General features: G+C 33.2%; 1 protein-coding gene across 2 annotated transcripts in view; it reads left to right on the plus strand.

Annotated features, from left to right (window-relative positions):
* LOC139520973 (polypeptide N-acetylgalactosaminyltransferase 1-like) overlaps window positions 1-14,883 on the plus strand; it is a 62,152-nt gene that overhangs the window by 9,802 nt on the left and 37,467 nt on the right. The window contains exon 1 of one of the 2 annotated variants that reach the window (XM_071314091.1): window positions 2,826-3,365. The exons of the other annotated variant lie outside the window; for it this stretch is intronic. Coding sequence (XP_071170192.1) covers window positions 2,896-3,365 — 470 coding nt within the window. The 5' untranslated portion in view covers window positions 2,826-2,895. Of the gene's footprint in view, window positions 1-2,825; window positions 3,366-14,883 lie in introns of those variants that run through there. 2 annotated transcript variants of the gene reach the window in all.

Below are 14,883 nucleotides of genomic sequence, written 5' to 3' on the forward strand. Positions count from 1 at the left end.
AACAAAAGAACTGGGATGCAACTTCATCTTTGCCTGGAAGATATGGAATGTTACGTCATGTTTATCGTGAATAACCATTGATTAGTTAAATTTTTTGTTCTTTGTTACGTAACCTCAAGAGTTTTCCAATTAAACGTGACATTTGCCAAAACTATAGATAGAAAACCTTAAAAAAAAACATGTACAGAAATCCCGTTTAAAAGAGAATTTAAAATTGTTTGACTTAAAGCATTTCATGGATAATAGAAGATTTTTGTTTCCGTATATTAAAGTTCAGAAATGTAAATACTCCTCCGGGCACTCGGATACCCTCGATCGCCACAATATAGCCGAAAGTTGCGTTAAACATGCACCAACTAATCAATCAAACATTTGATAGAGTACTCCTTTTAGGAAATTTTGTTAATTTGCGTATCTGTCAAAAAGTATGACAACAAATATCCACCGGATACCATCATAGGAAGAGGGTGTCTTGATGCAGATATTTATTCACAAAATGAGGCTGGATGATTATATATTTTGAATTGTTATCAAAGATATATATCTGATTGCTTTCAAAATTTTGACCATTTCAATACTGACATTTAACTGAAATACTTTGGACTAATTTTTGATTTTTACGTTTTCAAGCTGCAAGGTTTTTTTTTGCATTCATTGTTTTACTCATGAAATATCAATGACGATTTTATTGTCATTGTTTTGCTGTTGTCTCTTTGACGAATACAACACATATCGTATTCACATAGACCATAAATTATATCTAACAATATGTGCATAAAATTGGACAAAATGCATGATTATCCGAACAATTCATAGATTTTTCATGACCTGACGTGCACTGGCACTTTTTTGCTGAAAAAAGATTTTAATCTAATTTAGACCGTTGGTTTTTCCGTTTGAATGGTTTTACACTAGCCCATACAGCTTGCTATTTGGTGAGAGCCAATTGACTCCGCTTTGAAGACCGCACTTTGACCTATAATGGTTAACTTTTATAACTTGTGACTTGGATGGAGAGTTGATATCTTTAAAATATTTGTTTGAGAAACGTCACCCGGTCGAGAACTTCCGTAATATTTTGTCTCTGCGGTTGTTCCCACTAAAACGTTAAGGAAAGACTAAGAAACAAAGGGACTAACTGCCTCAGGCAAATATAAAAAAGTAGATGTGGTATGATTGCCAATGAGGCAGTTCTTCACAAGAGACCAAATGATACAGAAATTAACAACTATAGGTCACCGTACTCTACTGTCTCCACACGGCACTAAAGATAACCTCTGTAAAAAATAAAATTGAGAATGGAAATGGGGAATGTGTCAAAGAGACAACAACCCGACCATAGAACAGATAATAGAATGGGGCTGAATATTGAAATACTTCTTTTTGATCAATATTCCTAAAGTAATGAACTAGAGAAGTTCTCGCCCGGACACACCTCCATAATCTAGTATATTATAAGAGCATATTTTTTTTAATTTTAGAAAAACGCTGAAACGTAAATTATTTTACGCACTTCACAGGTCAGAAAAGACAAGTGCCCTTTTACCTGCCCATATGCATTTTTTATCTTTATTATATTCATACTTGGAATAAACATATATCAGAGTTTAGAACAAGTCAAACTGCGAGCTACTGCTCACTGATGATACCCCCCGCATTAATAGTGTAAAAATATGCAAGTGTTCGGTAAACAGGAAGTTGTCAAGTGATGAATCTGAAAACGCATCACACGGTAAAGCTGACTTATATAAATCCTGAAACCAAATTTCAGAAATCCTTGTATTGTAGTTCCTGAGAAAAATGTGACGAAAATTTTCAACTTGGCTATCATGTGTAAAAACATTAACGGTACCAATTTTCTGCACCAGATGCGCATTTCGACAAATAATGTCTCTTCGGTGATGCTCGTAGCCAAAATATGTAAAATCCAAAGCTTATATAAAAGATGTAGAGCTATAATCCAAAAGTTCCAAAAAAGTATATCGAAATCCGTGAAAGGAATCAGAGCTTTGCATGAGGGAGATACATTCCTTGATTTATAATATTTTTTAACATTTTGTAACAGCAAATTTAATAACACAAAAAATCCGTATTTTCATGCCAGTACCGGAGTACTGGCTACTGGGCTGGTGATACCCTCGGGGAGTAAGTCCACCAGCAGAGATATCGACCCAGTGGTAGTGATAACTTAAACGGTACCAATTTTTCTGCACCAGATGCGCATTTCAACAAATAATGTCTCTTCAGTGATGCTCGTAGCCAAAATATGTAAAATCCAAAGCTTATATAAAAGATGTAGAGCTATAATCCAAAAGTTCCAAAAAAGTATATCCAAATCCGTGAAAGGAATCAGAGCTTTGCATGAGGGAGATACATTCCTTAATTTATAATATTTTTTAACATTTTGTAACAGCAAATTTAATAACACAAAAAATCCGTATTTTCATGCCAGTACCGGAGTACTGGCTACTGGGCTGGTGATACCCTCGGGGACTAACAGTCCACCAGAAGAGGCATCGACCCAGTGGTAGTAATAACATTAACGGTACCAATTTTTCTGCACCAGATGCGCATTTCGACAAATAATGTCTCTTCAGTGATGCTTGTAGCCAAAATATGTAAAATCATACAAGTGTTCGGTAAACAGGAAGTTGTCAAGTGATCAATCTGAAAACGCATCTTAGCTGACTTAGATAAACCCTGAAACCAAATTTCAGAAATCCTTGTATTGTAGTTCCTGATCCGCTCATATGTTACATTCTTTATAAAAGATGAAAGGATTACGGAGATTTAATGAGCATGCATTATTCAGGTGTGCAATAGGATATATAAATTACAATTGTTTTGTGTAAATACGATTCTACTGTATACCTTTTGTGACATTCTGATTTAATAATGAGACTAAGAACCCGTTATATCGGTGCTGGAGTAGCCGTGTTTCTGATGCTACTAACATATGAAGTATATGTGTATTCTGCAGATACGAAATGGTTAAAAAGCAATGGACTCCTATCCAAACAGGATTATATTAAGAAAATGAAATCAACTTTTGTACAAAAAGTTAATTTATCAAATAGTAATGCGCCTGTTACTTTTAAATTGGTTCCTTATATAAGAAAAGGGCCAACAGTGTCTATATCTGCTGAAGAATTTAGGAAAAATGATAAAATCCAAACTGGCAATATTTTAATTGATAATTATGGAAAAAACGATCCAATAAAATATGGAGAAAAAGGACGTGGCGTAACGTTTGTGGGACAAGAAAAACGATATGCGTCTGAATTGATGCAAAAATATCAAGCTAATATTTTAGCCAGTGATATAATTCCTTTAAACAGATTGGTTCCTGATGCAAGACCTCCTGGGTAAGTTTCTCCAGAATCTTTATGATCATTCCACATTTATAATTTATCTTTTTTTGGTGAACACGATTTATGATGATTCACTGCATACCACGAAAGATATGTTTTTGTCGATAATTTGCTTAAACTTCAGTCTACCTTGTTCAAATGTAATACCATGCATTTATAGTGCTGAAAGTATGCAGTGAACACAAAGTCCCGAGACGTAAGCAGTGAAAACAAAGTCCACAAATATACGCTAAATAACACAATTTCTATTTTGGCATTGCGTCCAATATCTATTTGAACAAAATCACCATCTGCACGAGGAACAACCAATAACCGAAGAGCATCCAGTATATTTTTTGAAGTAGACACTGAATATATTAAATCTATTAGGTCTTGGTATTTTTCAAAAAAGCATTTGTGGAAAAAGGGTAGACGTGCTTTCGCAAATTCTGAGTCATTGTTTTTTTTTAATTCGGGTACTGATGACAATTTACAAATTCTGAGTAGTAGATGCAAGCTCCTGAATATCGTACGAGTTGAGTAATGTATAATACTCCATACGCGGATGAAGTTGGTAAATTGCTGCTAAGTTGAGGAAAATTTATAATTTCAAAATTGAAATCATCTCGTTTGACATAGACTTTGTTATTGGAATGACCGCTGAAGTCAAATCGGGAAATTAGACCAAGTAAGCTGTATTTGTAATTTGTAATGCCTGTAATCTCTAGTTAAGGAGTATTAATGCGACCCAATCAGAAAAGTTTGTATTATTAATGGAAAGAATATCTTCAATATACCTGTAATGATGTATGCAAAATCAAACGATCTAGCTTCTTCTGTTCTTTGATCTAACCCTGATGATAACAAAACATACACATTAAAAAGTTTCAAGAGGAAGACCACCTCCCGTTTCTCTCATTCGTGGATGCATTTAATATTATAAATACAAAGAATTTTACTTTTCGAAAATTTACGCTCCTTGAAGTCTTAATATCTTTGATTCCTTCATCGCATTGCCTCTTAAATGAAAACAGGTTTACAGAATGGCCTTGATGAATATATGTGTAGGACTCGGAGGTGCGATGGGGAATCTGTAACTTGCGATGGTCACGCTGAAGTGTGATGGGCTACGCCGAAGTGCGATGCTCCGTACGCTGATGTGCGATGGTCTATTTGTCGCATGTTTGTGTAAGCCTACAGACGTGCAAGTATCATGAGAAGTAATTTTTTTAATAGCGCTAGTATATTAATTAACCTACATTATGCATGGTCTGTGGCTGTCTTTAATTACAGTTGCATGTTACATATGATCGCTCTCTCTGATTTTCGACATGTAGAAATAATTATGAATTAGCATTTTATCTATACTGACACATATTGAAATAAAATCGGACAACCTTTACGTTAGTCGATTACTATATACTACTGCTGCTTAAGTTCAAAATTTTGGATTAAAGAGACAATTATTCACCATTTAAAATGACTTTCTTTACAGAAAACGTTACTTTTTACAGACTTAGGGCCATTGACCAGCTGATTTTGACTGTTTGGTTATATTTAAAACGCGGTTTTTGATTAATGAATTTCGATTGGGGTCTATTAAAGACTTTAGGCTGATGATTTAATAATTGTGTCTAAATTATATGTCTTTATCGCAAATATATGGACACCGTTGCATAAGAGTCAAAATATTTTATGAAATAGACTATAAAAATGCTGAAACTAAGAATTCATCATTGCTGTTATGTGTTTTATATGAATTGTGTTCAGAACATTCAATTCGACGATACTAAGGAGAAACATGTGAAGCCTTTGATTTTTTACCTAATTTTTGATATTTTACGGTCATTTTGGCACAGTTTAGCCATTAAAAATACAAAAAAATCGCTAATATGAGGAAAAATAAGCCCCCCTTTTTTAGATATGCATAAATACATTCAGTGTTTTTCTTGTCCCACAAACGTTACGCCACGTCCTTTTTCTCCATATTTTATTGGATCGTTTTTTCCATAATTATCAATTAAAATATTGCCAGTTTGGATTTTATCATTTTTCCTAAATTCTTCAGCAGATATAGACACTGTTGGCCCTTTTCTTATATAAGGAACCAATTTAAAAGTAACAGGCGCATTACTATTTGATAAATTAACTTTTTGTACAAAAGTTGATTTCATTTTCTTAATATAATCCTGTTTGGATAGGAGTCCATTGCTTTTTAACCATTTCGTATCTGCAGAATACACATATACTTCATATGTTAGTAGCATCAGAAACACGGCTACTCCAGCACCGATATAACGGGTTCTTAGTCTCATTATTAAATCAGAATGTCACAAAAGGTATACAGTAGAATCGTATTTACACAAAACAATTTTAATTTATATATCCTATTGCACACCTGAATAATGCATGCTCATTAAATCTCCGTAATCCTTTCATCTTTTATAAAGAATTTAACATATGAGCGGATCAGGAACTACAATACAAGGATTTCTGAAATTTGGTTTCAGGGTTTATCTAAGTCAGCTAAGATGCGTTTTCAGATTGATCACTTGACAACTTCCTGTTTACCGAACACTTGTATGATTTTACATATTTTGGCTACAAGCATCACTGAAGAGACATTATTTGTCGAAATGCGCATCTGGTGCAGAAAAATTGGTACCGTTAATGTTATTACTACCACTGGGTCGATGCCTCTGCTGGTGGACTGTTAGTCCCCGAGGGTATCACCAGCCCAGTAGCCAGTACTCCGGTACTGGCATGAAAATACGGATTTTTTGTGTTATTAAATTTGCTGTTACAAAATGTTAAAAAATATTATAAATTAAGGAATGTATCTCCCTCATGCAAAGCTCTGATTCCTTTCACGGATTTGGATATACTTTTTTGTAACTTTTGGATTATAGCTCTACGTCTTTTATATAAGCTTTGGGTTTTACATATTTTGGCTACGAGCATCACTGAAGAGACATTATTTGTCGAAATGCGCATCTGGTGCAGAAAAATTGGTACCGTTAATGTTATTACTACCACTGGGTCGATGCCTCTTCTGGTGGACTGTTAGTCCCCGAGGGTATCACCAGCCCAGTAGCCAGTACTCCGGTACTGGCATGAAAATACGGATTTTTTGTGTTATTAAATTTGCTGTTACAAAATGTTAAAAAATATTATAAATTAAGGAATGTATCTCCCTCATGCAAAGCTCTGATTCCTTTCACGGATTTGGATATACTTTTTTGGAACTTTTGGATTATAGCTCTACATCTTTTATATAAGCTTTGGATTTTACATATTTTGGCTACGAGCATCACTGAAGAGACATTATTTGTCGAAATGCGCATCTGGTGCAGAAAAATTGGTACCGTTTAAGTTATCACTACCACTGGGTCGATATCTCTGCTGGTGGACTTACTCCCCGAGGGTATCACCAGCCCAGTAGCCAGTACTCCGGTACTGGCATGAAAATACGGATTTTTTGTGTTATTAAATTTGCTGTTACAAAATGTTAAAAAATATTATAAATTAAGGAATGTATCTCCCTCATGCAAAGCTCTGATTCCTTTCACGGATTTGGATATACTTTTTTGGAACTTTTGGATTATAGCTCTACATCTTTTATATAAGCTTTGGATTTTACATATTTTGGCTACGAGCATCACCGAAGAGACATTATTTGTCGAAATGCGCATCTGGTGCAGAAAATTGGTACCGTTAATGTTTTTACACATGATAGCCAAGTTGAAAATTTTCGTCACATTTTTCTCAGGAACTACAATACAAGGATTTCTGAAATTTGGTTTCAGGATTTATATAAGTCAGCTATACCGTGTGATGCGTTTTCAGATTCATCACTTGACAACTTCCTGTTTACCGAACACTTGCATATTTTTACACTATTAATGCGGGGGGTATCATCAGTGAGCAGTAGCTCGCAGATTGACTTGTTCTAAACTCTGATATATGTATATTCCAAGTATGAATATAATAAAGATAAAAAATGCATATGGGCAGGTAAAAGGGCACTTGTCTTTTCTGACCTGTGAAGTGCGTAAAATAATTTACGTTTCAGCGTTTTTCTAAAATTAAAAAAAATATGCTCTTATAATATACTAGATTATGGAGGTGTGTCCGGGCGAGAACTTCTCTAGTTCATTACTTTAGGAATATTGATCAAAAAGAAGTATTTCAATATTCAGCCCCATTCTATTATCTGTTCTATGGTCGGGTTGTTGTCTCTTTGACACATTCCCCATTTCCATTCTCAATTTTATTTTTTACAGAGGTTATCTTTAGTGCCGTGTGGAGACAGTAGAGTACGGTGACCTATAGTTGTTAATTTCTGTATCATTTGGTCTCTTGTGAAGAACTGTCTCATTGGCAATCATACCACATCTACTTTTTTATATTTGCCTGAGGCAGTTAGTCCCTTTGTTTCTTAGTCTTTCCTTAACGTTTTAGTGGGAACAACCGCAGAGACAAAATATTACGGAAGTTCTCGACCGGGTGACGTTTCTCAAACAAATATTTTAAAGATATCAACTCTCCATCCAAGTCACCATACGCGTATTTTTAAATACCAAAGGGGAGAAAACTCCCTTTCACATTCAACGTACCCTTGCAATCAAAATTTACGTGTTACGACATGTCACAACAAACGATTTAGAAAAAATAATTTGTCGATATCTTAAACGTTTTTTGGAAATGAGTGGAAATGAGCCATATTCAAAAATTAGAATATGACCTTGACCTTTGACCTTGACCTAATTTTCATTTTTTTGGACCAAGGACCTCAAATCAAAAGATCCTAGGTCTCTATCAATTATGGTTTACCAGTTAGAAATGTAATTCACTTATATCAAATGAATAAGGGGAAATAACTCTCGTATGGAGCATTCATATCACTTCGGTCAAAATAGGACAAATCATGCAAAGGATGTAACGAGCAATTTTGTAAAATAAATTTGTCATAATATTTTACGTTTGCGAAGGAGTTGCGCTCACAAGGAAAACAGTGTTTGGGGAGATTACTCCTACAAAGAAAAGTTTTCGGTTACGCAGGGTAAATTTCAAAAGCGCATCAATTGTTCGATATCATATACCAAATATCTAAGGGACATATTGCAAAACAAATGTTTATCGCAAGAACAAAATTAGGCGGAAGAAAAAAAAAAATAAAATCAGAGAACAATTGAAGGTCTTTCCATCCTTTTTGATATGAAAAGTTGTGAAACTAAGTTTAAAATGTCATTTCAATTGTCAAATGATAGCTCCTAGTACGCTGATTCCAAAAATATATTGTTTCCATACATTTTTTTTAAAATAAGGGAGATAATTTGTTACTTCCGGTTTGAAAAATGTTACTTCCGATTATATTTAAATATTTACTTGAAACCGATTCCAAAAATATCTGGTTCTATATACTTTTATATTAATAAAGTACAAAAAATAGCTACTTCCGGTTTACAAAAGGTCACTTCCGGTTGGTTTTTTTCAAGGTTAAATGGCTTGATACCTTTTTCTAAAAGTTGTATATCTTTATCATGTATACATATAGAATAAAAGCAAAGGTCAAAATATAGAACGTCAAATTAAGCTATGACCTTGAGATCAATTTCAAGGTCATAAACCAAGGACCTCAAATCAAAAGACCATAGGTCTTAATTAAATTTAGTTAATGAGTTATATCACCAAACGCGTATTTTTTAATACAAGTGGGGAGAAAACTCCCTTTCACATTCAACGTACACTTGCAATCAAAATTTACATCTTACGACATGTCGCAACTAACAATTTAGTAAAAATAATTTGTTGATATCTTATACAGTCTTTGGATATAAGTGAAAATAAGCCAAATTCAAATATTAAAATATGACCTTGACCTTTGACCTTGACCTAATTTTCATTTTTTGGGACCAATGACCTCAAATCAAAAGATCCTAGGTCTCTATCACTTATGGTTTATAAGATAGAAATTCATATCACTTATATCAGATGCATAAGGGGAAATAACTCTCATATGGAGCGGTCATATCGCTTCGGTCAAAATAGGACAAATCATGCGAAGGATATAACGAGCAATTTTGTAAAATAAATTTGTCATAATCTTTTACGGTTGCGAAGGAGATGCGCTAACAAGGAAAACAGTGTTTGGGGAGATAACTCCTACAAAGAAAAGTATTTGTTTACGCAGGGTAAATTTCAAAAGCGCATAAACTGTTCGATATCATATACAAAATATCTAAGCAACATATTGCGAAACAAATGTTTATCGCAAGAACAAAATTAGGCGGAAGAAAAAAAAAAAAAATTAAAAACCAATTGTTCAGAGAACAATTGAAGGTCTTTCCATCAAAACAATGTATTTTGATATGAAAAGTTGTGAAACTAAGTTTTAAATGTCATTTCAATCGTCAAATGATAGCTCCTAGTAAGCTGATTCCAAAAATATATTGTTTCCATACATTTGTTTTTAAATAAGGGAGATAATTTGTTACTTCCGGTTTGAAAAATGTTACTTCCGATTATATTTGAATATTTACTTGACACTGATTCCAAAAATATCTGGTTCTATATACTTTTATATTAAAAAGTACAAAAAAATAGCTATTTCCGGTTTACAAAAGGTCACTTCCGGTTGTTTTTTACAAGGTTAAATGGTTTGATATCTTTTTCTAAAAGTTGTATATCTTTATCATGTATACATATAGAATAAAAGCAAAGGTCAAAATCTAGAACGTCAAATTAAGCTATGACCTTGAGATCAGTTTCAAGGTCATAAACCAAGGACCTCAAATCAAAAGACCATAGGTCTTTATTATATTTAGTTAATGAGTTATATCACCAAACGCGTATTTTTAAATACAAGAGGGGAGAAAACTCCCTTTTACATTCAACGTATGCTTGCAATCAAAATTTACATCTTACGACATGTCGCAACTAACAATTTAGTAAAAATAATTTGTTGATATCTTATACAGTCTTTGGATATAAGTGAAAATAAGCCAAATTCAAATATTAGAATATGACCTTGACCTTTGACCTTGACCTAATTTTCATTTTTTGGGACCAAGGACCTCAAATCAAAAGATCCTAGGTCTCTATCACTTATGATTTATAAGATAGAAATTCATATCACTTATATCAGATGCATAAGGGGAAATAACTCTCATATGGAGCGGTCATATCGCTTCGGTCAAAATAGGACAAATCATGCGAAGGATATAACGAGCAATTTTGTAAAATAAATTTGTCATAATCTTTTACGGTTGCGAAGGAGATGCGCTAACAAGGAAAACAGTGTTTGGGGAGATAACTCCTACAAAGAAAAGTATTCGTTTACGCAGGGTAAATTTCAAAAGTGCATAAACTGTTCGATATCATATACCAAATATCTAAGCGACATATTGCGAAACAAATGTTTATCGCAAGAACAAAATTAGGCGGAAGAAAAAAAAAAAAAAAATAATCAGAAGAAAAACAATAGGTCTTTCCACAGAAAAGTGGAAAGACCTAAAAATAATCAGAAGAAAAACAATAGGTCTTTCCACAGAAAAGTGGAAAGACCTAATAAAATCGTCATTGATATTTCATGAGTAAAACAATGAATGCAAAAATAAACCTTGCAGCTTGAAAACGTAAAAATCAAAAATTAGTCCAAAGTATTTCAGTTAAATGTCAGTATTGAAATGGTCAAAATTTTGAAAGCAATCAGATATATATCTTTGATAACAATTCAAAATATATAATCATCCAGCCTCATTTTGTGAATAAATATCTGCATCAAGACACCCTCTTCCTATGATGGTATCCGGTGGATATTTGTTGTCATACTTTTTGACAGATACGCAAATTAACAAAATTTCCTAAAAGGAGTACTCTATCAAATGTTTGATTGATTAGTTGGTGCATGTTTAACGCAACTTTCGGCTATATTGTGGCGGTCGAGGGTATCCGAGTGCCCGGAGGAGTATTTACATTTCTGAACTTTAATATACGGAAACAAAAATCTTCTATTATCCATGAAATGCTTTAAGTCAAACAATTTTAAATTCTCTTTTAAACGGGATTTCTGTACATGTTTTTTTTAAGGTTTTCTATCTATAGTTTTGGCAAATGTCACGTTTAATTGGAAAACTCTTGAGGTTACGTAACAAAGAACAAAAAATTTAACTAATCAATGGTTATTCACGATAAACATGACGTAACATTCCATATCTTCCAGGCAAAGATGAAGTTGCATCCCAGTTCTTTTGTTCTAACAGGGGCGATCTGAGCCGGATCACCCCAACCAGATCACCCCAGTTTAAGTTTCTTTGTTATGCATGCTTTCCTTTGTTCTGTAACATTTTGGCGGGAATGTCAAGTCCAGTATAAAACTTATAATTAATTATACGGAGAAGACTATCTATCAAAATTCACGTAGAAAAAATCCAGTGTATATGCTGGGATTCGAACTCAAGACCTTTAGCATATCAAGCCACGGCACATACCACTTCACCAGGACGACTGGCTACGAACCATCAGAAATTTAACATACTTAAGGAAGCAAGATATTTTTATAACTTGGGCGAGTTTGCAGACCTTTACTCAGTGGGGTTTAAACCCTTTTCGTTAAATAAATGAGTTGTCAGACTGATTGTTCAATTTGATTTTACACTTTTTTAAAGTTGGGCGAGTCGGTTACAAGAGTGGGGCGATTTTTTTCATTAAGTGGCGACACCGCGTCCTTATGTGATAACTATTAATGAACTTAGACAGGTTAAAAAAAATGTTAGATAAATTTGATTTAAGTATGTACATTGTGTCGTGTCACATATGGGTCATTATAAAAAAAAAGTGCAAATTTCGACGAGGTGATATTTTGAAAAATGATGTCATTGTTTAAAGCATTTGAATGTGGTCCTCTATTCTATAGTATGATAGCAACGATATTCAGAAATATGCAATGGGGAAAATGAAGAATTTCTTTAATTTTAACAATTTTAGGTCATCCTTTGATAGAATCGTGTCAATGGTGTTACCAATTTAAAACATGCATTTAGGTACTAAATATTATTGTTAAACATCAAACAACTGTTCCAATTTGTTGTTTAGGTTTACATTATGACTTATTGACATAATTCATATAGCTGTGCATTCTATTCCAACATAAATGTCAGAATACATTGTCGTAAAAAAGTTGGCTCTCCTAATTATGGCCGTTGTAAATACTAATAAATACACTTAAACTGAATATATGTAAAATGTATAAGATCAAATGATAATAATATACCTAATCCTTCGTATACGACCTAAAAACACTTTCATTTACGAACAAAAATTAAAAAAATGTCGCATTTTTATATAGTAACACCACTGACCCTTCAGTAACTTCAATGACACAAAAGTAACACCATTGACATCACATTTCAAATTTTACTTTTATTAAGTACTGAATACAAAGTCAAGAACATCGAGCAAAAGAAAAAGATGAAAAAATACTTCTTAGGCTAACAAATCTCAAATTATATAACATATCATCCATTACTAAAAATGTCAATAGTGTTACTAAATAGTGTCATTGGTGTTACCAGCATACATCAGTTTGCGAAAACTTTGTATATGTAATACATAATATTATTAAAACATTGGTTAAATAAGTATTGTTTTTCATAAATTATATGATGTTTCGCTTGTTAAACATGAAAGAAACACAAAACAATGCTGATTGTCATGATTTATTCAGTAGTGGTACTAAACTGGTCAATGGTGTTATTTTATCAAAATGGTCTCACCATTGACAGTAACACCAATGATTTAAGGTGTATTTTAAGATTCAGTTACGAAATTATATAATGCTAATTCCCCTATTCTATATGTTGTTACTAGTGCATGTTTCTATAATCAATATATTTCATAATTCAAAGTTAAGGAAATGTTTTCAAAAAATGATTTTTACAAGGGTACACCTAAAAACAAATAAATCAGATTTCTCATCTAGACTAGCTAACTGAATATATCTTTTGTACATATTGAATGGACAAGCTAAAGTTCTACCTTTTGAAATCAAAATTGTATTACCCTGTCGGTATTGATCAGTTTTACTACGCGAAATGTGTATCTCTAAATAATCATCGAAAACTGTGATATCTTTACATTTGAAGAGCTAAGCTCATCGTAACGCAAAAACCCTGAATAACCTATCAAAATCATGGTCAAATCACGAACTATCAAGAAATCTTCTGATCTTTTGTACAATGAACATAAATCAATAAGAATATTATTGTAAATTGGATCCTTTTTGACTACTGATCTACCGTTTAAACGTTTTACAGTGATTTAACATACGAATTGTTAGTAGGATCATTGAAGCCATTAAGCTCATGGGCCCTTTTGATAGAATATACAGCGGAGTCTATTACACTGGGAGAACAATGTTTGTCAATAAGATATGTCAAATAAAGCGTGACATGAACTGGGTTAGCAGGTAATTCTGACATGTTGTGTTCATTAATAAAAGTTTTCCATCGTTTGAAACCATAAAAGTACTTTTTACTGGTATTTTCGGCTTTAGATTCCACAATAAAGCTGGACATCTTGTTGGCTAGATTCCTAAGTTTGTTGTCCGGGGATATACCACTGTTGTCTATGGCAGCCCCACTTGCTCTACCCATGATACAATCATAAAGGTATCTAGTGTTCAATCTAACTAAGTCAGCAATGACTATCTGCATAGATATCAACTGACCTACAATGCTAGCTAAAAATCTAGATCCAAAAAATTCCACCCCTACGTTTGTTTCTTCTATTAAAAATCTAATCTTTTTCTCAGTTTTCATAATTCTATCTTCATTAACAAATATTTTACCAATATTTGTATCCCAAGTATACCCTAGCTATTTTAATCTCTGGCTTGGTAACCAAAAACACTTCTCATGTGCTATCAAAAATCCCAAATTTTCTAGTTTAAATTTAACTATTTGACTGCTCTCAATGCATTTTTCAAAATTGCTATCTCCACCCAACCCATCGTCTAGAAACATAATTATCCTTTTGCCTTCTGATCGCAAATGCTTAACTACTTCTCTAAGTACTTTTGTAAATATATACCCTGCAGTTGATATACCGAAAGGAAGGACATTGAAAACGAAATATCTCGTATTTCCATCAAAAATTCCAAGCAAAACCCAAGAAAGGTCTGTGTATATATATCTGAGATTTCCAAATGATGATAAGCAGATCGAATATCGAAACTAAATAAATAATCTCCTTTTTGAAAGAGATCTCTTGTTATCTTAGTATCCTCGTACTTGTACCTAAATATAAACAGATGTGGATTCAAATGCCTACAATCTAGTACTAATCTCGGTTTATTTTTATTAAATGCCACTGTAAGTGGATTTACTACAGTTGGTTTAGAATAAACCTCAGAAATGCACCTTTTTGAAGAAGTTTGTAAATCTATTTAACAACAAATTCTGCATTGTTTAAAGATGATCTGTTATTTTTCAAAGTTTAACCTCTGGTTCCGTTTTTAACGGTAACATATACC

Source organism: Mytilus edulis, chromosome 4 (genome assembly GCF_963676685.1).
Source record: "Mytilus edulis chromosome 4, xbMytEdul2.2, whole genome shotgun sequence".
Taxonomy (NCBI): Eukaryota; Metazoa; Mollusca; class Bivalvia; order Mytilida; family Mytilidae; genus Mytilus; species Mytilus edulis.